The sequence below is a fragment of the Saimiri boliviensis genome, chromosome 7, assembly GCF_048565385.1.
Source record: "Saimiri boliviensis isolate mSaiBol1 chromosome 7, mSaiBol1.pri, whole genome shotgun sequence".
Taxonomy (NCBI): domain Eukaryota; kingdom Metazoa; phylum Chordata; class Mammalia; order Primates; family Cebidae; genus Saimiri; species Saimiri boliviensis.
Window position 1 is genome coordinate 89485483 of NC_133455.1, and position 23885 is coordinate 89509367.

Sequence of the window (23885 nt, forward strand, 5' to 3'; positions counted from 1 at the left end):
CAGATTCTCTTATTGCAGGCAGGAAGGAAAAGAAAAGGTGTGTGTATTATATATACTTATAAATTAAATGGTGAAATTGTAAATATTTAATGGTGAAAGAATTCAAATAGGAGTTGACAGATTCTTTGCCTAAGTTATGATCAATTTGAGTTTAAAATGGTATTTTTAATTGCCCCAGTTATTTTAATATGCTGTTGTTTGTGCTTTAAAATTAATATATTCCAACCACCCTTCAATAAAAGAAATTTTTTTTGTGTGACAGGGTCTGACCCTATCACCCAGCCTGGAGGGCAGTTTTATTATTTTTTCTGTTATTCTTTTTATCATGCTTCGAGGTTCCTTAGAACATGTTGTTCTGACACTAACAAGCAGTGTGGTTTTGGGCAAATTATTCAATTGCTGGGCTTCAGCTTCCTGATCTGTAAAACAGATGATAATGGTACTAACTCCAGGTTTGTTGTGAGAATTAAATGAGTTAATACATGTAAGGCACTTAGAATAGTGCCTGGCAAGTAGTGAATATTCCTACATGTAGCCTGTAGTGATCTCAGCTCACAGCAACCTCTGCCTCCCAGGCTCATACAATCCTTCCACCTACACCTTCGAACTACAAAAAAAGAAACTCTGGAACAACTAAGGACTTCAATGCTGGATGTGGTTTTAGAAGTTAAAAATTTGATAGTAGGAGCCAGGCATGGTGGTACCTGTCTCTAATTCCACCTACTTAAGAGGTGAAGTTGGAGAATCACTTGAGCCCAGCCTGGGCAACGTAGTAAGACTCCACTTCTTTTAAAAGCAATTGATAGTGAACTATACGTCAGGGTACAAAACTGTAAATAAAATATAATCATAGCAGGGTTTAAAAAAATGGATTTAAGATATACACCAAGTGTTACCAGTGTTGATGGGCCATCTTTAGGTAACAGAATTATAGATGATTGTTTTTTCTTCTACTTTTTAGTGATTGCCATCTTTTCTATGAAGATGTATTTAAAATTGCAACCTGCTGATATCATATCAGAATTCAATTCTGGGTTATTATACCATTTGTATTAACCTCCTATTTTTTATATGACACTGAACTTTTGCCAAAAGACCCTGAAGTTAAAGAAAAGTGTTAAGGAAACTGTTACCCAAAAAAGCCATTTTAAGTCACATATATATAAACATCTTATTTCAAAATTGTTATTTTTAAGTATAACATCTTGGAAACATACTACTTATTTGCAAATAGTATGGAGTCGGTGACAAAGATAAAGACCTCTTGTTTCTGTATATTTTATCTAATTTTGTAAATATCACTAAGTGATTTTGTGAGCGGGAATAATACGAGGAAACATTTGGACAGTTGTGTGTTTATTTATATTTACCTTTAAAGTTTTAGTTTACTGCTTCATAGTGGTGGTAGAGTACATGTCATGTACACTTTGAAGCCATTGTCCAGGTTTGTGGAAACCCCTACTCCCAATACTCCTCCCCAAACCCTTGGCATAGGTACATAGGTTTTAGAGATAGGGAAATGTTGGTTTGAAACCCACTCCTCTTTGAAGGTGTATTATTAAGAACAACATTTATATAATGTTTACTGTGAGCCAGGTCCTCTAAGTATGTGGATATTCCTTACCACTTTAAATCTTCAGAACAGCTCTGTGAAGTCAGTTCTTACAGGAATGCAAGTTCAAGGAACTCACCTATTACAGTAGTAAATGATGAAAATTGGGATTTAAACTGCGGCCTGGGAAATACCAAAGCCCATGGTAAATACCTTCTTATACTAACTTCCTGGATGACCTTGAGCAAAACTTAGCCGTCTTGGCCCTGCATCTGTAATTTTGAAACCCAAGATGCTTTAGAAATTGTTAGTCTTTCCATAACTTATTTGGTGGCAAACATGTGACCTGAACAGATGAGAGGCTATTTATATTTTTTGTTCATTCCATTTAATGTATTCATATATGTTGCATTAAAAAATATGTGTTGGATTAGGTGGTGCTGCTATAGGCCCACCTCTAAAGGTGTTAAAAAATATATGATTTATGCACCACATTCACTTTCTAAAATACAGAAAGTTCTGAAATCTGAAATTCCCCAATATATTGTGGTCTTCTGTTTTACTTCCGTAATACTCAGTTTTCTTATCTATGTAATTCTTAAAATCTTTCCCAGTGAATCTTAACAAGAATTATATGTAATAGTATACGTAAGCATGGATTCAAAGGAGAATTTCTTCTCCTAAGCCTCTTCCTTTTGCCTTGGTGATCTGAGCAGGGTTTGCCAATTGGTGTCATCCCCAGTGGCCTGTTTGTGATTTGTTGGGCCTCTCTTTACCCCTTGAGGAACACATCTCTAATGCTTTCTTTTCATAGGCTCTTGTAGTGGGGATGGGGGTGGGAGGGTGGCACGGGTGGAAACCTTACTTGCTTCTTGGTGCCCACTCAGCTCTGCAGAGCTTTAGAACTGTCTACTCAAGCTGGGATCTCTTTGAAGGGGATTTTCCAGTGGTAAAATATTATTTCTGACAGCCTCACAAATATACTTATCTTTTAATATTTTGACACCTCTAAAAGTTGTTACTCAGAATAGTAGATGATTCCATAGCAGCCTGTAGCTCAGATTATTGTTATGTGTTAATTTGGAAAAAATGTGACTGGTATTCAGCACTTCTTTGAACCAGTGAATATTACTTATTAGCTGTGTTACTGTAAAGCCTACCAGTACTCCCTAGAATAGCATGGTAATAATTTTTGTAAGAGTAGTAGTAACAAAACATTGTTCACATTATGGGAACAGAAAGATAATAACAAAATAAAATTCCAGGATAGGCTGGGCATGGTGTCTAATGCCTATAATCCCTCCACTTTGAGAAGCCAAGGCAGGCAGATCATTTGAGACCAGGCTGAAAAACATGGTGGTAAAACCCCATCTCTACTAAAAATACAAAAATTAGCTGGTCGTGGTGGCAGGCACCTGTAATTCCAGCTACTCAGGAGGCTAAGGCAGGAGAATCGTTTGAACCTGGCAGGTGGAGGTTGCAGTGAGCTGAGATTGTGCCACTATACTCCAGCCTGGGCAACAGAGTAAGACTCTGTCTCAAAAAAATTCCAGGATATATGAAGTTGTTATGACTAAAACCCATGTATTATGTACATCGTATTTTTAATTTTGTTATAATAATTAATCTTCCTTGTCATCCCACAAGCATATTACAGAGATAAATACAGTCTCCTCTCAGCTCTCAATATTTTTAATAATGAGCTCCTTGGTACTAAAGAAGTTGAAGATTACAACTCAGAAATGCAAAATGTTGGGCCAGGCACAGTCACTCACCCCTGTAACCCAGCACTTTGAGAGGCAGCAGCAGAATAAGCACTTGAGCCCGGGAGTTTGAGACCAGCCTGGGCAACATGGCAAGACCCCATCTCTACAAAAAACACAAAAATTAGCTGGGCATGGTGTTGGGCACCTGTAGTCCCAGCTACTCAGGAGCCTGAGGTAGGAGGATTACCCGAGACTGCGAGGTTGAGGCTGCTGTGAGCTGTGATTGTGCCATTGCACTCCAGCCTGGGTGATGGAGTAAGACCCATCTCAAGAAAAAAAAAAAAAGAAGAAGAAGAAGAAAAGGGAAATGTTGATGTATTCGGGCTTAGAGAATAGCTGCAAAAAATGATTTTCTATATCTGCTGGAGAACAGCGTGTCTTTGTAAGTAAAGTTTGCAAGGCAGGCAGATTGTAATTTTGTGGATACAGTTAGTGAGTGGCAACAGAGCTGGAGAGACCAGTGTTCCTGTGACTGAGGGCAGGTGGCTAACAGTACTGGGTTCAGGGGCCAAAGTCTACAGACAAGGCGTTGGCCCTCTCCATATTTTGCAAACTTCACTTCTCTTAAAAAGGAAAAAAAAAAAAAAAGAAACTTGATATTTCTCAGAATTCAGAACTCATTTTTTTGTTTTGTTTTGTCTCAGAAAACTGAAGAATGGGAAAAAAGTAAGACTGAAGCAGACATGGAAGAGTATATATGGGAAAATAGCTCTTCAGAAAGAAATATTCTGGAAACACTTCTCCAGATTAAAGCTGCTGAGAAAAATACGGAAGTAAATAAAGAAGAGCTCCTCGGTACTAAGGAAGTTGAAGAGTACAAAAAGTCTGTTGTTAGTCTTAAAAATGAAGGGGAAAATGAAAATTCTGTTTCTCAGTACAAAGAATCCGTGAAGAGACTATTATATTTGACATGAATTACGGAGTAGAAAAATCTGCTTGATTTATTAATTTTATGATATATGTAATCAGTATCTAATTTGATATAAAATTGAAAATGTTTTAAAAAATTATTGTTTTTCATCAGAGTTAAAATTATTTCCTTCATACTAACGCTCAATGACAATGATTACTCCAGAGTTTTCTTACTTTTACACTGGGGCAGTAGACTAGGAGATCTCTGATTTCTTCTTGGTCTAAAGTGTTTTGATTTCATTTCTACATAACAACTTTGGTATTCATGTATATACATGCATTTAATTGTTATTTTGTCACTTTCCCCATGTCTCTCCCCACAAGCTGGCATTCAGTAGTTGCTTTTGAGTAATGGTTTTGGTTATCTGGGAAGGTAAGCCCAGAACCCAGTTCCTTTACTTGCAGTTCCAGGCTCTGTTCACATGACTGCTGTCGAGCTGATGCATTTGCCACAGTTGTCAATTCTGGTTAGAAACAGGTCCTCAGGAGTGTTTTCTAAAAAGGTACGTTGACTCAACTTTGTTTAGCATCCTACTTTCTGTATTGTGGGGCTCATTTTGCCAGGCCCAAGCTACCAGAAAAATAGAAGTGGAGATTACCTGGTATGTATCCCACTGGGTGCCCCAGTTAGAGCTGCCACAGCTCAGGAAAAAGATGATGCATAAGGGCCTTGAATTTAATTGGAGTAGGTGACAGAATAAGAACTACCCTGGGAAATGTTCCATTCAATTTAGCTGTCAATTCAGTATTTTTAAGTACATCTGTAAGCTGTTTCTTACCACTTCTGTGGTTGTAACTAATTTAAGTGATTAAATTCAAAATAAGCGATTAATTTAAAATTAAAATAAAGGAATTACTGAGTTTATTTGCCTAATAGACTTATTTTGCCTAACAGAATTAGAGAGTATAAATGAGAGCCAAAAGGAAGTTTACAGCAATTTCCTAAACCATTTGTATGAATTGACAGTATGACTTTGGTGTGAGTGATACGAGTGATACAAGGAGTCTTCAGGTTATGAAGGATAATACGGTCTTGAGTACAAAAGCGGGAGAAAGAGGCATGTCATGCCCCACTGGATGGAAATAGTGGATGAAAAGCAGTATAGATAAAACCCAAATTTTAGATCATGTCTACAGCATGCTTCAAGAAACGTATCAGTACATTTAGAGGCTCATATGGAGTTAAGAAAAACTCAGATTCCTAACAGTATTGAAGAGGGAAGCACTTTGAAGAGTTGAAGCTGAGAAGAGATGTTCATTTGGGAACATGTAAAGGAGTGGTAGCTTAGGGTGGTTCATCCTGTGTAATAACACAGTGCAGATGAAAGCAGAGAGGAGGATGTGCAATAAAGAATTTGACCTTACCCAGAGATCTGGTTTTTGCCCCAGTCTTCTGGGATGTCATCTGTATCATACCTGAGAGGACTGTCTTTGTTTAGCCGGGTAGCTGGTCCCAAAACATCTCAGGAAGGCATGACCAACATTCCAGAAAAACCTACCGTGTGATTTAGGGTGGGGGCCTTGAGTCACAATGCAGCTGTCCACTTGGTAGCTGAGATTGACTTACCAGACAATCAGCAATCATACCTACAGAGTGGAGTCCAGTAAAATTTTTGAACACGGGGGCTTGAGTAAGCTTCTTGGGTTGGCAATATTCCATGCATATTGTCACACACTGACACTAGGAGAGTAATGTGTCCTGACTCTGGGGTGGCGGGGGGGGCATCAGAAGCTAAACATTTGAACCCTTCCTGGGCCTCAACTTAGGTGCTTCTTCCATTGGGTGACTTTAATGTATCCTTTCCCTGTAATGAACTGTGATTGTGAGAATAATAGCTTTGATTCAGTTCTGAGTTCTAGTGAATTATTGAACCTGAGGGTGGTTTAGGGAATCAGCCCCCGCCCCCCCAAACTTACAGTTGGTGTCAGAAGTAGGATGGCCTTGTAGAGGACTCTACCCTCTTTTGCAGATTGGCCAACTCTAAGTAACTTGAAGACTCTTAAGTCACAATCGTTGATGCCTAAGGGCAAAATCATAGGGCTGACGGATTAATACAAAACTCCCTCAAAAGTAGAACAGTTGGACCAGGTGCAGTTGCTCATGCCTGTAAAAGCACTTTAGGAGGCTGAGGTGGGAGGATGGCTTAAGGCCAGAAGTTTGAGGCCAGCCTAGTCAACATAGCAAGATCCTGTCTACTTTAAAAATGTATGTGTAGTTTCTATAAATAAAATTTTAGAATAATTTAAATCTTGTCCCCTCACCATCACTCCCTGCTTCAAATAGCATGGAGTTTCCTCCCCCCAATGTATTAGAGGAGAAAATGATAAAATTTATGACACCTAATTTTATGAATTACTACAAGTTAAGGTAAATTGACTTTTTTTTTTTTGAGACAGAGTCTTACTCTGTTGCCCAGGCTGGAGTGCAGTGGCATGATCATGGCTCACTGCAACCTCTGCCTCCTGGACAGCCTCAACCTCCCAGGCTCAAGCAATCCTCCCACTGCAGCATTCCAAGTAACTGGGAATACAAGTGTGTGACACAATGTCTGGCTAATTTTTTAACTGAATATTTATTTATTTATTTATTTATTTGAGATAAGGCCTTACTCTGTTGCCCAGGCTGGAGTGAAGAGGCAGATTAATGGCTCACTGCAGCCTCAACCTGCAGATCTCAAGTGATCCTCCCACTTCAGCCTCCTAAGTAGCTGGAACTGCAGGCACACACCATCACACCCAACTAATTTTTGTATTTTTTGTGGAGACGGGGTCTTGCCATGCTGCCCAGGCTGGTCTCAAGAGCCTGGGCTCAGGTGATTCTCCTGCCTCAGCCTCCCATAGTGCTTGGATTATAGGTGTGAGCCACTGTGCCCCTCCTTTTGATTAAATTTTAAAAATCAGACTTCTAATTGTAGTTAGTATTCAACCACAAGAGATTTTAATTTTATATTTTTCTTTTATATTAAAAGAAATAGACATTCTCTTTTTCCATCCAGTATTACTACCAGGGAAAGAAAAATATATCTTAAGCCACTGGACTTAGAAAATTTTGGGTTTTCTTTTTCTTTTAAATTTAAATGTTTTATTTTTATGTATTTAAGGGTACAAGTGCAGTTGTGTAACATGGATATATTGTGTAGTGGTGAAATCTGACATTGAGTGTACCCACGGACAATTTATTTTAACATATGAGGGAACAGTACTATTTTATAAATATTATAAACAGGATTTCCCCTTATTTATTCTTTTTTTTTTTTCAGCAGAGTCTCACTCTGTTGCCCAGGCTGGAGTGCAGTGTCACAGTCTTGGCCAGTTGCAACCTCTGCCTCCTAGGTTCAAGCCATTCTCCTACCTCAGCCTCTTGAGTAGCTAGGATTACAGGCACGTGCCACGACACATGGCTAATTTTTGTATTTTTAGTAGAGATAGGGGTTTGCCATGTTGGTCAGGCTGATCTTGAACTCCTGACCTCAGGTGATTCTCTCGACTCAGCCTCCCAAAGTGCTGGGATTACAGATGTGAGCCACCACACCTGGTCCATTATTTATTCTTTATGCTTATTAGCTGTCTTTTAATATCTGTTCTTACATTAAAAACAGGTTTCAGGAATGAGATGGCTTAAAAAGCTTGTTTATTAGAGACTTGAACTACAGTATTCCACACTTAAGAGTCTTCTAAGATTTAGGGGACAAATCTGGTGTAAGATTTGGACAGAACTAAAACACTCAGAGCTAATCTTTACACCTGGGAAAACAGAATGTATACAAGTGAGGGATGTAACTAAAACTAAAACTAAAACTCCAAGCTTTATTCAACAGAAATCAATACAAAAAGCTCAAAGAGCTCAGTAGCACAATTATTGAAAGGAAGATGAAGATGGGTTGAGATTGAGAAGGATTAATAATTGAATGTAGAAAGCTAGATTATGATCAGGAAGCATTTGTTTATGGGTTAGTAACTGTTAGTAACTGTGTTCTTTTGCTCACATTACTACATGATTGTATTACTGTACGTGACAATAATTTGACCTTGACTGGGTGGCAAATATGATGATACTGTTTTTTCATGCTTTTTGGGAAAACAGAGGCTCTTAGTCCAACAGTGATTTTTGAGCATGGACTTGAACTAGATTGCCTGTGTTTAATTAAGTCCTGACTTCACTACTTAATACTTGGGTGTCTTTAGGGAAGATGCTTAAGCTGTCTTCACCTCAGCTACCTCATCTGTAAAATGTGTGATAACAATTAGTTAGTTATAATATGTATATAATATATATATATATATATATATATATATAACAGTTATAATATATATGATATATATTATAGTAGTATCATGGTTAATAGCAGTATAACCACCTTTCGGGGTTGGAAGGATTCAGTGAGTTAATCCCCCTACAGCACTGGGACAGTGTCTCTTACTCAGTACTAAGTAACAACTGTAAGGATCAGAATTTTGCAACTCTGGCAGGGGGAACACTACTCAAAAAATAGAAATAACCACCAAAAAAAAATGTTTATCAAGGGTTAGCCTTTTTATTTTTTTACAGATTGGTAGGAGTGAGCATCCTAATTTTTCTTTCGAGACAGGGTCTGGCTCTGTTTCCCAGGCTGAAGTGCAGTGGTACAATCATGGCTCACTGCAACTTTGACCTCCCAGGCTCAAGCAGCCCTCCCACCTCAGCCTCCTGAGTAGCTGGGACCACAGGTGCATCATGCTGCCCCATGTGCTAATTTTTTGGTTTTTTATTTTATAAAGACAGGGTCTCTCCAAGATGCCCAGGATGGTCTTGAACTCCTGGGCTCAAGCAGTCCTCCTGCCTTGGCCTCCCAAAGGGTTGGGATTACAGGTGTGAACCACCAGACCCAGCCTAATTTTTTTTTTTAACTAAACTACCCTTTCTTACACAAAACTAAAAATGATATCCTTGAAAGCATATAATCTTGCTACAGCTTTTACTATGAAGACTTCTTCATATGGTTATGGTTTTTAATTTGCTAGGATTCTGATTTTCTCTGTCCTAGTTTATACTGGCCCTGCTGCTTTCCACAGCATCCAGATGCCAGAATGACTATACAACAGCCCAGAAAGATGATAGAGGTGCAAAGGGCCACAGAAGCCAGCCAGGTCCTTGAAGTCACAGACACCTCATCTTCATTTGCAGATGTGTGGTTTCTGCTATTGTATCCTTTGGTTTTGTTCAGTAATTGTTTGCTACTATTGAGTCGGGATGGAACAGGCATATGATAAAGTTTTGTGTCTGTGGGTACAAAGAAAGGAGAAATCGTCTTATTATCTGGATTGCTGATGACATCAGAACTTGGTGACACCATATTTACCTTTGTAATGGAGTCATTCAGGGAAGTGAATCTTGCCCCAAAATCTGTGGTTAATTCTTTGGAATAGCCGGTACTGTTTGTGTTTACAACCAAATCTTGATGTGTGGTTGAGGGTGGAGCCTCTGTGGATGGCAGCATATGGTTTATCACAGTGGTTTGTGGTTTATCTAAATTTACAGCTTTTAGAATCCTTAGTCTGTCCCATCTACTGGATGAAGAATGAGTATTTAGATACATGGGAGATTGATCAAAAACCAGCAAATCCGGATCTATACCTGAAAAATAAATAAGGCATCATTCATTTTATTTTTACTTTCAAAGTGAAAACCTTATAGCGCAGTTTGGAGAAGGGCTGGCTTTTGCCACTGTGAGTTATTGAATGAAGCTAAAGTCATATTCTAATACTGCATACTTCCTAAAGACTTCCAAACATACTGGCTACATTTGAATTTATCTTAACTTTCTAAAACACTTTTTTTTACATGAACAAATTAGATTACACCCAAGGAGAAGACTTTATGTCTGTTAGGGTTTTTGTACAGTAGTGAATGTTACTTTGAGAGCTGTAGAAACAATAACCATTTGAGATACAATATAGCATTTATTTATTTTTTGAGACACGGTCTTGCCCTATCACCAAGGCTGGAGTGCAGTGGTGTGTGGTCTTGGCTCACTGCAACCTCTGCTTCCTGAGTTCAAGCAATCCTCTCACCTCAGTCTCCTGAGTAGCTGGGATTACAGGCATGAGCCACCATGCCCCACTAATTTTTGTATTTTTTGTAGAGATAGGTTTTCGCCACATTGCCCAGCCTGGTCTCGAACTTGTGAGTTCAAGCGATCTGCCCTCCTTGGCCTCCCAGAGTGCTGGGATTATAGGCAGGAGCCACTGTACCTGGCAATATAGCATCTTTAAATCAAGTTAAACAAAATAGAACCTGAGAAGGGTGACTATAAGCAAAATCATGAGTAAAGCCTTAAGTCTCATTCCTTTTCAACCTCTTAGGGTCTTGTTTTGTCTTTAGTATTTTCTCCCTTGAATACTAACTCCTTTCCCTCTGACTTCAGACATGAACAAATACTGCTTTGTCTTTAAAGGAGAAGAGAAAAAACTCTCAACAGCTTTCTAGTGGTCCCTGCTAGTGATCTCTCTCTCTCTCTCTCTCTCTCTCTCTCTCTCTCTCTCCTCTCTCTCTCCTCTCTCTCTCTCCTCTGCAAACATGCCAACATCCACGCTTCTAAGGTACTCAGTTGTTTTCTTACTTCCTGATCACTCACATCTCCTTGCTTTGGATTCTCTCTTGTCCTTGATACTGCCAGCCACCTTATTGAAATTCTTCTCTTATGATTTCCTGGACCCTGGACCCCCTTGACATTTTTCCCCAGACTGCCTGCCTCTCACTTCTGCTTTCTTTTGTTGGTTCTCTTGTACAACCTCACTGGTTGTGTGGTTTCCACAATCTTCAGTCCTTGGTCTTCAGCTGTATTTTCTCTTCACTGCCCCCTCCCCTCCAACACACACAATTGAGGTTGTGTTCAATTGGCACCACTACATTTATGGCATTGAAACTCCTATCACTATGTGTTCCCTTCTTTCTTGAGCTCTGATTTCATTTATCCGGTGTTCTACTGGAGGTTTCCATCTGGACCTCTTATATCATCCCTTAATATGCCCAACCAAAATCGTTACCTCTACCTCCTTGTCTCCTTCATTGGCATCATCCTTCTTCCATCACCCACACTGAAATCTGCACTGTAAGGTGATTTTTTTTTTTTAAGAGGCACCTGTCACTCAGTCTGGAGTGTGATAGTGCAATCATAACTAACTGTAACTGTGAACTCCTGGGCTCAAGTGATCCTCCCACCTCAGCCTCCTGAGTACCTGGGACCAACCACAGGCACATCACCACCTCACCTGCCTAGTTTTTTTTTTTTTTTTTTTTTTTTTGTAGAGATGGGGGTCTCTCTCTGTTGCTCAGGTTGGTCTCAAACTCTTGGGTTCAAGCAGTCCTCCTGCCTCAGCCTCCCAAAGTGCTAGAATTACAGTCATGAACCACTGCACTCGGACCTGCAAAGTGATTTTGACTCCACCCACTTCTTCATTTCCTTTATTAAAAATGTGATTAAGTCCTTATTCGATCTTCCCAATGCTCTGGTAATTATCCCTTGTCTTCGTTTCAGCTACAGTCACTTTGGCAGACTCTAATGCTTTCCTGACCAGATTTTCTTATCAATACCTTCATATAATTGTCCTGGATTAGGACAAATACCTATCACTTCACATGCTTTTTCATTAAATGCCCTTGTTCTCTGTTTCTGACAAAGTCAAACCAAAACTCTACTCTGTCCATGGCCCTTATGATACCTGTCCCTACCTTATCTTAGCCATATTCTCATTGCAACTCCACATCTCCTTATTGTGGCTGTACCTGTTTGCTTACTTCTCTGTGGCATAATATAGAACTCATTAGCTGCTGCTTCTGCCTGGCTTCTCCCATGAACCTCCTCTGAATACACTGGCTTTCACTAGTATCCCCTTCTTTGAAACTTTGCACTGAGGCAGCTTCACACGTTTTTGTATTTAGTTGTGTCTTAACAGTAATTGTAAGACTTGTCACATCAACTCGATTCTAAAGGGACTTGAGGACAGAGATATGGCTGCGATCTTCCACAGTGTTGATTCTAGCCTGGAGCATCGGGTGTTCAATACATACAGATTGATGAATAAACGTATCTCCTTTGCTTTTGGATGGCAAAAATCTCTTCTTTTATGGTCACTAATTTACACCCTGAGATTACATACATGGGCACAAAACACTTATATTTTTAAAATAAAATACACTAGTTATCTTGAGGACCAGTGATGTGCTAATGTATGTCAGCACACGGTGGTTAAGTTTCCCTGAGCCTGACATCCCTCTTTACAGAATCCTGTATGCAGTGTCCATGGCCCTCAAAACTGCCATTTAGCATCATCTTTATCTCCTAGTGGCAACTTCAGCCACTGCAGGAGAAATGCTTCCTTTGGCTTTGCTGAGACTTCTTGAGATTCATTTAATATACAGTCAGTAAGCCCTTGTTTGATCACATATGATTTATAATCTGGAGTGAACTCTTTGCTGAACACATCAAACTAAAAAAGTTTTCTTTCAGTTTTCTGTCCTAGTTATCCAAAATTTTTCCAAAGTTCACTGGAAAATAGTGATTTTAGGGACTCATATACGGCTATTGCTACCCTGTTTCTCAGCTATATGCCTCTACTAGAGTACTGCCAGCATTCTTTAAAAGTCTTGAGCTATGTAATCATTACCATCTGTTATGTTGTACAAAATGGCACTGGTTCCAGGCTGTAACATGCAGCTCTCCAGTGTTGGGCAGTGAATATGGAGGCAGTTGATATTGTCATGAATAGGATCATGGTAGAAGACAGCCAGGTTACAGGAAACTGAAAGGGAAACAAGAGAAATACATCTGCAGATGGTCTTGATTTCCACCAGTTTCATAAACTCTGAGTAACTTATATTTGTTTCAGGAATACTGGATTAACAGTATTTTTCAGGGCAATGTGCAGACATTTTGCAGAACGTTTATAAACTACTGTAACTGCTTCTGTGAATATGGAAAATACTTTTTTTTTTTGGAGATAGGGTCTCGCTCTGTCACTCAGGCTGGAGTGCAATGGTATGATAACAGCTCACTGCAGCCTAGACCTCCCAGATCCAAGCAATCCTTCCAACTCAGTCTCCCAAGTAGCTGGGACTAGAGGCACACATCACCATGCCGGCTAATTTTTGTGTTTTTTTGTAGAGGCAGGGTTTCATCGTGTTGCCCAGGCTGGTCTCAAACTCTGGAGTGCAAACAATCTGCCTCCCCAAAAGCTGGAATTACAGGGAGGAGCCACCACAGCCAGCCAGAAAATGCCTTTTTAAAAGAAAATTCTGATTTTCTCAAAGTAATCTTTCATACTTTCCATCCCACACAGGATATTTGGAATTATTCATTATATCCTGGTCCCAGAATTTTGTGTTCATGAAAAATTAGATTAGCTACAAAAACCTCTGGGACCGGTGTGTGGTAGCTCACGCCTGTAATCCAAGTACTTTGGGAGACCAAGGTGGGTAGATCACAAGTTCAGGAGTTCAAGACCAGCCTGACCAGGAGAAACCCCATCTCTACTAAAAATTCAAAATTAGCCAGGCATGGTGGCTCATGCCTATAATCCCAGCTACTTGGGATGCTGAGGCAGGAGAATCGCTTGAACCCGGGAGGCAGAGGTTGTGGTGAGCTGAGATCATCACGCTATTGGACTCCAGCCTGGGCAACAAGAGCAAAACTCTGTCTCGAAAAATTAAAAAAAAAAAAACCTCTGGGGATTTATATCAGGTTTGTAAGGACAGTGTCCCTTCAGAATGCTGAGTCTGGGGGTCATTAGAGAAAGAAATAGGAAAATAAAAGGACAAATGCTGTAAAGAAGAAGAGGGAGTATTGGGAAGGGCAAAAGAGTAGCACCTAAGTGGCCCAGATGGTGGAAAGGCTGCAGGCTTTGTGAACAGCACCCGTGCCCTGACTGAAGGTGCTCACTCTCCCCACATGCAAAACCACATACAAGGAAAACCCTCATCAGTGTCATTTGAAGAGGCAGGGACCGGACAGGCAGGGATGCTAGCAGGTAGAATTCTAGCACGTAGGGACACACTACTGGCTCATGCTGTCTTTTCTTTCCTAAGCAAATTTGCATTTTAAAACATGTTCTCTGACCAGGTGCAGTGGCTCACACCTGTAATCCCAGCATTTTAGGAATCCAAGGTGGAGGATCACTTGAGGTCAGGAGTTCAAGACCAGCCTGGCCAACCTGGTGAAACCTCATCTCTACTAAAAAAAAAAAAAAAAAAATACAAACATGGGCTGGGCGTGGTGGCATGTATCTGTAACCCCAGCTACTCAGGAGGCTAAGGCACGAGAATCACTTGAACCCAGGAGGTGGAGGTTGTAGTGAGCTGAGATTGCGCCACTGCACTCCAGCTTGGGCAACAGAATGAGACTGTCTCAAAAACAAAAGCAAACAACAACAAAAGTTGTCTGACAGAGGAAGAGAAGACTTGAAAAAAGCTCCCTTATTTCTGGAAAACCTGAAGCAGATTTGTGTAATGCAAATCTTCAGTCTATCCTCACTAAAGTGCAACACAGATTTTTACTTCTGCTGAAGTGCAATAGAGACCATGTGATGTGAAATATCCATTGGCCGAAAGGTATCAACTTTTTTTTTCAGTCACCCAGACTGGAGTGGGTGCAATCTCAGCTCACTGCAACTTCTGCCTCCCAGGTTCAAGCAATTCTCCTGTCTCAGCCTCCCGATTAGCTGGGGTTACAGGTGTGTGCCACCACGCCTAGCTAATTTTTATATTTTTAGTAGAGACAGGGTTTCACCATGTTGTCCAGGCTGGTCTCAAACTCCTAACCTCAAGTGATCTGCCTGCCTCAGCCTCCCAAAGTGCTGGGATTAGGGGCGTGAGCTACCATGCCCGGCCAAGGTGTCAACTTCTTTAATAAAATAAGATTACAGAGGGCTAGCGTCTGATCACTGGACCTCAGAGTATGCCTAAAACTGTGGATCTGCTGCTCGCAGAACCTGTACTGCTTCTGTGTAAGTGAACTGTGAGGAGTTAATCTCCATCATTACTTGTGGGACATCCCCATGTTTCTGCACTCTATTTTTCCAGGAGAAAGAATAATACAAAAATGAGTGAATAATACAATGTGAATAAATTATAGATTATAAATACATTCCCTGAGAACTGTGCTGTAAAGTTGAAAAGAAAGAAAAAATATTCAAACTTAAGACTTTTACATTTCTGATGAGAAAGTAATTGATTCTTTTTTTTAGAGATGGAGTTTTGCACTTGTTACCCAGGCTGGAGTGCAATGGCGTGATCTCGGCTCACTGCAACCTCTGCCTCCTGGGTTCAGGCAATTCTCCTGCCTCAGCCTCCCGAGTAGCTGGGATTACAGGCGCGCACCACCATGCCCAGCTAATTTTTTATATTTTTAGTAGATATGGGGTTTCACCATGTTGACCAGGATGGTCTCGATCTCTTGACCTGGTGATCCACCCCCCTCGGCCTCCCAAAGTGCTGGGATTACAGGCGTGAGCCATGGCGCCTGTCGAAAGTAGTTGATTCTGTAGAGGACAATTTTGAAACATGTTTTACATTCCTTGTATACATTTCAGCTCTGAGCAGGATTGTGGCATTTTTAAAGTTATGGCTTCCAGCTAAAAACTGGAATGTGCCTTTTTGTTCTTTCTTATTCTGAAAGAAGAAAGCCACAACTGGGAAGTTACAGGGGCTCTAAAATCATGGGATTGCCCTATATGCTTACAGTATCCCTGACAGTCCAAAGAACAGAGCTTTCCTGCTGTGGAGTCAGTTAAATTCATGCTATGGGAAAATTCAAAAAAATGTACTGGCCCTCCACCATCGCTGCTCAGTGCGGCCTTATGGGAGTTAGACGCATCTGGAAGGTGAAAATCTGGATTGGCTATCTTTTCAAAAAGATTTCCTTTTATTAAATTAATCGTAACTCTAATTTTCATCTCAAAAATCTTACAAACATAATTGGGCAAGAGACATTGGAAGTTAACAAGTTGATACGAAACCATGGAAAGATAGTGTAGACCAAGGGAATTATTTTAAAGTGCTGTGTTGCTTTTGCTGTTTATTTTTAAGTAGCTTTAAAATATTGGAAAAATGAAAAATGAAAGTTTTTAGGCAATTATAACTTGAAATTCTGCAATAATAAACATTCCTAATTGCAGGTCTTGATCATATTATATGGATGCAGTCTCCACCCAGACCCCATATTACAGACAAAACATCTATGAGGAATATTTGGAAATACGATTTGGGGCAGGTATTTGACATGTATCACCCTATTTCTTTCAAAACATGAATCACACTCTAAATTCTTTTTCAATACATTCCACATTTAGTAAACCCAAGACAGCACATTTTAGTTTAGGGGTGTGCGTGTGTATATATGTGTCTGTGTGTGTGTGTGTGTGTGTGTGTGTGTGTGTGTGCGCGAGACAGAGAGAGAGAGTGTGTGTCAGTCTCGCTCTATTACCCAGGCTGGAGTGCAGTGGTGTGATCTTGGCTCACTGCAACCTCTGCCTCCTGGGTTCAAGCAATTCTCCTACCTCAGTCTCCCAAGTAGCTGGGATTATAGATGTCTGCCACCACACCCAGCTAATTTTTGTATTTTTAGTAGAGACAATGTTTCACCATGTTGGTCAGGTTGGTCTCCAACTCCTGATCTCAGGTGATCCACCTGCCTTGGCCTCCCAAAGTTCTGAGATTACAGGCATGAGCCACTGCACCTGGTCCAGCACATTAAAAAAAAATTGAACGAGATACTTATATCACCAAAATGTACTTTGAAAGGTAAATTATAGTAAATATTTGACTGGGTTAGTGGTTCACATCTGTAATCCCAGCATTTTGGGAGGCTGAGGCAGGAGGATAACTTGAGCCCAGGAGTTCAAGACCAGCCCAGGCAACATAGTGAGGCCCTGTCTCTAAAAATTTAAAATAAAATGAGAAGTAAATAAATATTTGAAAATCATATATTTTATATTTTGAGCTGTAAAAATATTGTAAATTAATTTTGGGAGAAATATTTTCATTTAGCATTTTGGTGAAGAAAAGAGGATGCTGTTTCCTGTAGTTTCTTTTGAATTCTGGGTCATTATTAGATCTGTAAATAGAGCCTGCTCTGGCCCAGACTGTGAAATCAGTTTCAATGACTCTCTTTCCTCTCCCTCTCTCTCCCATACCCCAGGGTATCTTCCCTACGCATTTGCAACTATTTACTGGCCTCTACCTAGGGCTCCTCACTTAGGTCTTCATCCTTGGAAATTTCCTCTTATTTTTGCCCAAGCATATCATAACTACTTACCATCCTTCCGAAGACAGCATCTCCTACTGCACTTCTGGCCGGTGCTTTCAGAATAATACTTCAAGAACTGGGCTCCCAGCTTCTGAGACTCCTCCAGATCGACTAGAAGACCTGGGAAGCGACGGATCCAGCAGTCTCTGTAAAAAATGGTGGGTGAGCAGAGAGAGTCTGATGTCCATCCCATGCTCAGGAGCAGTATTACGTTCGCTATTACCACTGCCACATGCATTTTTCCTGTATAAAGGAAGACTCGAAGATAAATCTGATTTCCAGACAGAAGCTGAACACCGGAGTTTAGGACAGTCTCTGGAATGTCAGGGGTGTTGCTAAGGGAGAGCTTCCTTGGAGCGTTTCTGTAGAGTCACTTTCTAGAAAAATAAGATGATTCTTTGACTGCATATTGATTTTTCTTTTCTTTCTTCCCAGTCGAGTCCCAGGTGAACATTTGATTTGCCGGTGTTCTTTCTGAGCACTTTCCAGGCTATTTCAATGCTGTGTCCCTTAGCATCTTAAGATATGCATTCTCTTTTCTGCTTTTCTTCTTTCTCTGAATGTGAATAGTCACAGACACCTTTTGCTAAGTAAATATAAAGACAAGTGGAAACCTTAGTCAAGAGTCTTTCTGAGGGAAACAGTAAGTTAGTCACTTGACGTCAGATAAAGAAGTATCCATTTCATCATAAACAAGACATGATTTTGTGAGGGCACTTCTGTTTGATTTTTAAGAACTTGTGACTGCAGATTCTATTTTTAAAAATCATCTCTATTTCTTTAAATTTAAGTTCCGACATTCATGTTCACTAAAAAAAAGTTTTTGCACTGGTTTGGGTTTTTGTTCTTAATTAAATAAAAACCGTGGTCAGGCACAGTGGCCCACACCTGTAATCTCAACACTTTGGGAGGCTGAGGTGGGAGATTGCTTGAGCCTGGGAGGTGGAGGTTGCAGTGAGCTGCTGAGATGACACTACTGTACTCTAGCCTGGGTGACAGAGTGAGACCCTGTCTCAGAAAAACCAAACCAAACCAGTCCAAACAAACTAACAAATAACAAACACTAGGAAATGGTGAAATGTTTTTAAATTTCTAAATAGTAATAAAATCATTTCAATTGCAATGCTCAAACATTTTAAAAGACAGTAAAAATGGACTCTCACTTTTGTGAAAGTTGTGGGTTTCATATCCTGTGACGTCCAAGATGACAAATTGGTTCAAAGCATAAAACTGTTGCTTTTTCGTATCCAATTTTGTATGAAGCATTAGTGATAATCAGCTTTTGGCACAAAGCACTGTACTGTTTCTTTTTTAAAAAGAAACTTTCTAATCTGTGATCTCTATTTCTTTTATACCTTTTTATACAATGACTCATTCACCTTCTTGACACAAAAATCATTAGCATTCTTTGAACTTTCATCTCTTTGCCCATTTCCTGATAATAGTCAGTCTAATTATTACATATCTTTATTTTTGGAAGCATATGATAATAATTGATAATGGAAAGGAGTTAAGACTGAATAGCTTTAAATATGAAACACTTCATAAATATTAAACAATTCTTCTGAGCAAAAATTATATTATACACTAACTCCTAACTTTGCCTAAGCCACATAAAATACACAAAATGATAAATATTTTATTTTAATGAACTTCTTATAGAAAGCAAATTTCAGTTGCTTACCTGCAAAGACTCAGATAATTCCATCTGTTCTGAAGGGATAGGGAAGAGAGTTTTATAATGGCAAAGGAAGGGACAGATGAGTAACAGCAAATTACTTTTTTTTTTTTTTTAATGAGATTCCATAAGCTATTTCCCTTAGAAATTGCCCTCAAGACCTAAACACAAAGATCTGCTCTATAATCTTATCATCATCAAGTCTTTGAGTCATATTAAATATAGGTTCTTTTGTGTGCTGTGTATTTCCTTGAAGTTCTCATGTTCCCTTCAGGGATAATAGAACAATCCACGATTAACTCTTTTGCTCTCAGATCGTATTTAAATAAAGATCAAAGTTGCATTTTAAAGGATCTACAAATCTTGGCCAGGCAGGGTGGCTAATGCCTATAATCCCAGCACTGTGGGAGGATGAGGCAGGAGGACTGCTTGAGCCTAGGAGTTCGAGACCAGTCTGGGCAACATAGCGAGACAGGGTCTCTACTAAATAAGTAAGTAAATAAATAAAAAAAGCCCTGCAGGGGCTGGTGCTATTAAGAAAAAAAAAAAAAGAAAAAGAGGATCTACAAGTCTCAATGTAAAAGCGTGCTTTAAAATTTGTGAACTTTTTTTTTGGTGATTGCATGAAGTCTGGAAATGGATAACGTCTTGGGGCCAAGTATTTTGAAAAGAAATGGTAGAAGCTGGGACGCAGAGGTAGAAGGAGGCATCCATAACAATCTCAAAACTTGTCCTTGGGTGCTGAAATTGCAGAAACCATGAAGCAATGCAACAGAATCAAAAGTTGGTATAAGGTCTTGTTATCAAATACCCAGAACAATTACACTGTTGCAATGTGGCAATACATTATATTTCTTTCCAATAGTGTGCTTTTGCTCTGCAGAGGGGTTCACAAATGTGATTGGTACTTTAAAAGTCAGTTATTTCTCCCAACAGTCTGATTCAATAGCTGTTGAGTGGAGGAGAGTGGCATTCTTATTTTTACAAGAGTCCCAGGTGATTTCTTAAGATGTCTGGAAAACACTGATACAGATAGATGACCGAAATAAATGGAAGTTTTACCTAAACAAGAATGCTCAACTTGAGTTAAGTAGAACCATTTTAAGACCATGTACTACTTTTATCTCATTTATATCACCCCATAAGATTTGACGAATGGAAGATACTTCAGTTTTGCTTGTTAAAAAACAGCAATAGGTCAGGCACGGTGGCTCACACCTGTAATGCCAGCACTTTGGGAGGCTGAGGCAGGCAGATCACTAGAGTTCAGGAGTTTGAGACAAACCTGGGCAATATGGTGAAAACTCATCTCTGCTAAAAATACAAAAATTAGCTGCATATGGGGGTGCACACCTATAATCCCAGCTACTCAGGAGGCTGAGGCAAAAGAATCACTTGAACCTGGGCAGTGGAGGTTGCAGTGAGCTGAGACTGTACCACTGCGCTCCAGCCTAGGAGACACAGCAAGGCTCCATCTCAAAAAAACAATACAAAACAGAAATAAAGTTGTTTTAGGAATATCAAGGAACTAAAATAATCAAAGAGAAATAATTTTTAAATGGCAGTGAAGTAATAGCATAGCTTTAATAAATTCAAGACATTTGGAAACCAGTCAATATTTCTTATTTATTTATTTATTTGAGACTGTCATTCAGGCTTGAGGGCAGTGGCACAATCTTGGCTCACTGCAACCTCTGCCTCTCAGGTTCAAGCTATTCTCCCACCTCAGCCTCCCAAGTAGCTGGAATTACAGACAGACAGCACCGTGCCTGGCTAATGTTTTTTTATTTTTAGTAAAGATGGGGTTTCACCATTTTGCCAGGTTGTTCTTGAACTCCTGACTTCAAGTGATCTGCCCACCTTGGCCTCCCAAAGTGCTGGTATTACAAGTGTGAACTACCGTGCCTGGTCACTTTTATTTTAACATTGCAAGTTGTTTTTACTTACTTATGTTTCCATTTCGTTTGCTGATAAAATTAATAAAAAATATTTTTAAAAAAATGGAAACTGAAAAATTTAAATGTTATTTTTCTTAAAAAATGTTTTTGCTTCTATTAAATTGGTATATCATATAGAAAAATACAAAAAGAGAAACTGTTCAGGCACTTACCATCTTAATAAACATCTTTCTGGGTATTGCTATTTAAAAAACATATAAACTGTCAAAATACAAAATTACAACAAATTTAGTTAAAGATCTTAATTGGCTTTTATTTGTGGTTCCAAATAGGGCAACACCTCATTCTATAAAATCCAATAAACTGAGCAGAGGAGGTGGCTTTGTTGATGGAAAGAGCTGAGGAAAGCAGAAACAGAAAACAAAAAGCAGATTGGTCATTTCAAAGTTACTTTCCTTGTAAAGGTAAAGCAGAGGGCACTTCCTTATCACGCTAGTTAAAAGTGGCCTGTCAGGGGATTTGGTGATTATCTCTCTCCTGAGTTTTTCAAAGATCAGATACAGATCTTGGTTCTGGCTTGGTGGCATCATGGAACATCAGCGTGAGTAACTCCATTTTGGTTTCATCTGCTGGGGCTAGTGCAGCTCAGCTGCAACCAGTGGTCTTGGCGGGCATGGTGGCTCACACCTATAATCCCAACACTTCCTGAGGTCGAAGAGGGAGGATTGCTTTGAGCATAAGGCTGGGGAAATTTTGCTGGGAGGCACCCCTTGTATCAAAGAGGCTTGGACTACATGCCGGAGTGCTGTGGCACTATTACAGCTCACTGTATTGGATGTTACATTCTACCATCCTGAAGCAGCAGCTAAATCTATGATCACCCACTCCCCCTCCTGCTTCAAACCCTATCGTGTCTCCCTGCACCTTCATAGAGAATAGAAGTGTGAAGGGTTGATGTGACAATGGAGTTTTATCAGTAACGATTTAAAAAAATAGTTTAAATAAAAAAAAATTACCTGATTCTATTTGACCATTAATCTTTTGTAAGATAGTCCTTGATAATAGTACTACAAAGCCAGTTTTTATTATTCAATGATCAGTTAATAAAAGATCTATAAAATTATACCTCCAGTTATATAAAGCAATATTTTCAGAAAGCCTAGAAATAATTTTAGGTCTTTTTAAAAATAAAGGAGTTTTCCCAGCACTTTATGAGGCCGAGGCAGGCAGATCACAAGGTCAGGAGATCGACACCATCCTGGATAACATGGTGAAATCACATCTCTACTAAAAACAGAAAAATTAGTCAGGTGTGGTGGCACGTGCCTGTAGTCCCCGCTGCTTGGGAAGCCGAGGCAGGAGAATCGCTTGAACCCAGGCAGCAAAGGTTGCAGTGAGCTGAGGCTGTGCCACTGCACTCCAGCCTGGACAACAGAGTGAGACTCTGTCTCAAAATAAATAAATAAATAATAAATAAATGGAAGTGTTAAAAATAAATAAATAAAGGAGTTTATATTGCTCTGACTTTGCATTTCTAGCTTAACAGAAAACTTGCTGTGTAATTTATTAAAATGATTTGATCATTTAAGATGCTCCCAATCCTAAATAATGTTATCATCATTTTGGGAGCCAAAAACTCACACGATTAATGCCTAGTATTGTGAGACTAACACCCTAGATTCCCTGTCCAACCTTATCTTACCCTGATAATGTTACTGTGCTTGAATTGCCTTTCTAATGCACATCATTCTTTGAGCATATTTTTTTGATCTGTTTTAAAAAGGCAAGAAAATACTAGTCTGAGGCATATCTATGACGGTTGGGAAACAGAAGCATCCATTGGTGAAAGATTCAAGAGACAGAGGAGAGACTGAGAGCCTGTTCTTTGTGGCTGACCCACTGAATCTGGCATTGTTGCTGGTTCAGGCACAGATAAAATCGTAGGTCCAAGCCTCTTTGATACAGGGGTAGCCTCCCAGCAAAAGTTCCCCAGCCTGATGCTTAAAACTGGATGTTAGACTCTACCATCCTGAAGAAGCTGCTAAATCCATAATCACCCACTCCATCTCCTGCTCCAAAGCTTATCATGCCTCACTGCACCATCAGAGAGAATGCAAGTGTGAAGGGTTGGTGTGAAAATGGAGTTTTATCAGTGACGATTGAAAGGCCAGGTGAAACCAGGTCAAGAGATGAATATTTTTTTATAGAATCCAAGAAAACAACTGAGTAAGTCATATATCCATTTTTATTTCCTTCATTTATTCCAGGGAGGCCAGAATCTATAGAACATTTTATATGTCTTTTATTTTTTAGTTCCTTATTTCTAGCATTATTATAAAGAAAATAGGCCAGGTACAGTAGTGCTTTGGGAGGCCAAGGCAGCAGGATCACTTGGGGTGGCAGGATCCCTTGGGGCCAGGAGTTTGAGGTTAGCCTGGGCAAGGTAGCAAGGCCCTGTCTCTATGGGAAAAAAATGCATTTCCCCCCAAAAATAAAAAGACAAACTTCCTTTCCAACGTAATAATAATAATAATGTAAAGATGACAACACCTGTGAAGCAGTTAAATGACATAGTAAGAAGCACGAATGTAACCAAACTGTCTTGCAAGGATATCATGTTTCACCTACGACTTTCTTTAGTTCTGTTTTTTTAACCGTTTCCTCTTCCTAACATAACATGGTAGGATATATCTTCTTTAAATAGGGGAAATGTACTTATAAATAAGATATTATTTAACAATCTGTCATTCAAGAAGAAAGCTGAAGCTTGTAATAATAATAACAAAATCCAAACAACAT

General features: G+C 39.6%; 2 protein-coding genes across 2 annotated transcripts in view; one reads left to right on the plus strand and one right to left on the minus strand.

The window, feature by feature from the left end:
• Positions 1–5095, plus strand: part of MRPS35 (mitochondrial ribosomal protein S35) — a 54258-nt gene extending 49163 nt beyond the window's left edge. Inside the window, exon 8 of the mRNA XM_010337347.2 lies at positions 3963–5095. Within this exon, the coding sequence (XP_010335649.1) occupies positions 3963–4232 (270 nt within the window). The 3' untranslated portion in view covers positions 4233–5095. The remainder of the gene's footprint in view (positions 1–3962) is intronic.
• A 3702-nt stretch (positions 5096–8797) lies between these two features.
• On the minus strand, positions 8798–18047 carry MANSC4 (MANSC domain containing 4). The gene is made up of 3 exons (XM_003926609.4): positions 17520–18047; positions 12877–13011; positions 8798–9844 (listed from the first exon to the last, which is right to left on the minus strand). Exons 1-3 carry the CDS (start codon positions 17746–17748, stop codon positions 9228–9230), a joined length of 981 nt encoding a protein of 326 aa, XP_003926658.2. The 5' UTR covers positions 17749–18047; the 3' UTR covers positions 8798–9227.
• Positions 18048–23885: the final 5838 nt, after the last annotated feature.

Excerpts from the sequence above, each read along its gene's own strand:
- MANSC4 (XM_003926609.4), bottom strand. The coding sequence starts at position 17,748 with ATGCATGTGGCAGTGGTAATAGCGAACGTAATACTGCTCCTGAGCATG. Across the intron at positions 13,012-17,519 it reads ATGCTGTCTTCGGAAGGATG|TTTCCTGTAACCTGGCTGTC; the intron begins GTAAGTAGTTAT and ends TTTCCCTTTCAG. Across the intron at positions 9,845-12,876 it reads TTTGTACAACATAACAGATG|GTATAGATCCGGATTTGCTG; the intron begins GTAATGATTACA and ends TTTATTTTTCAG.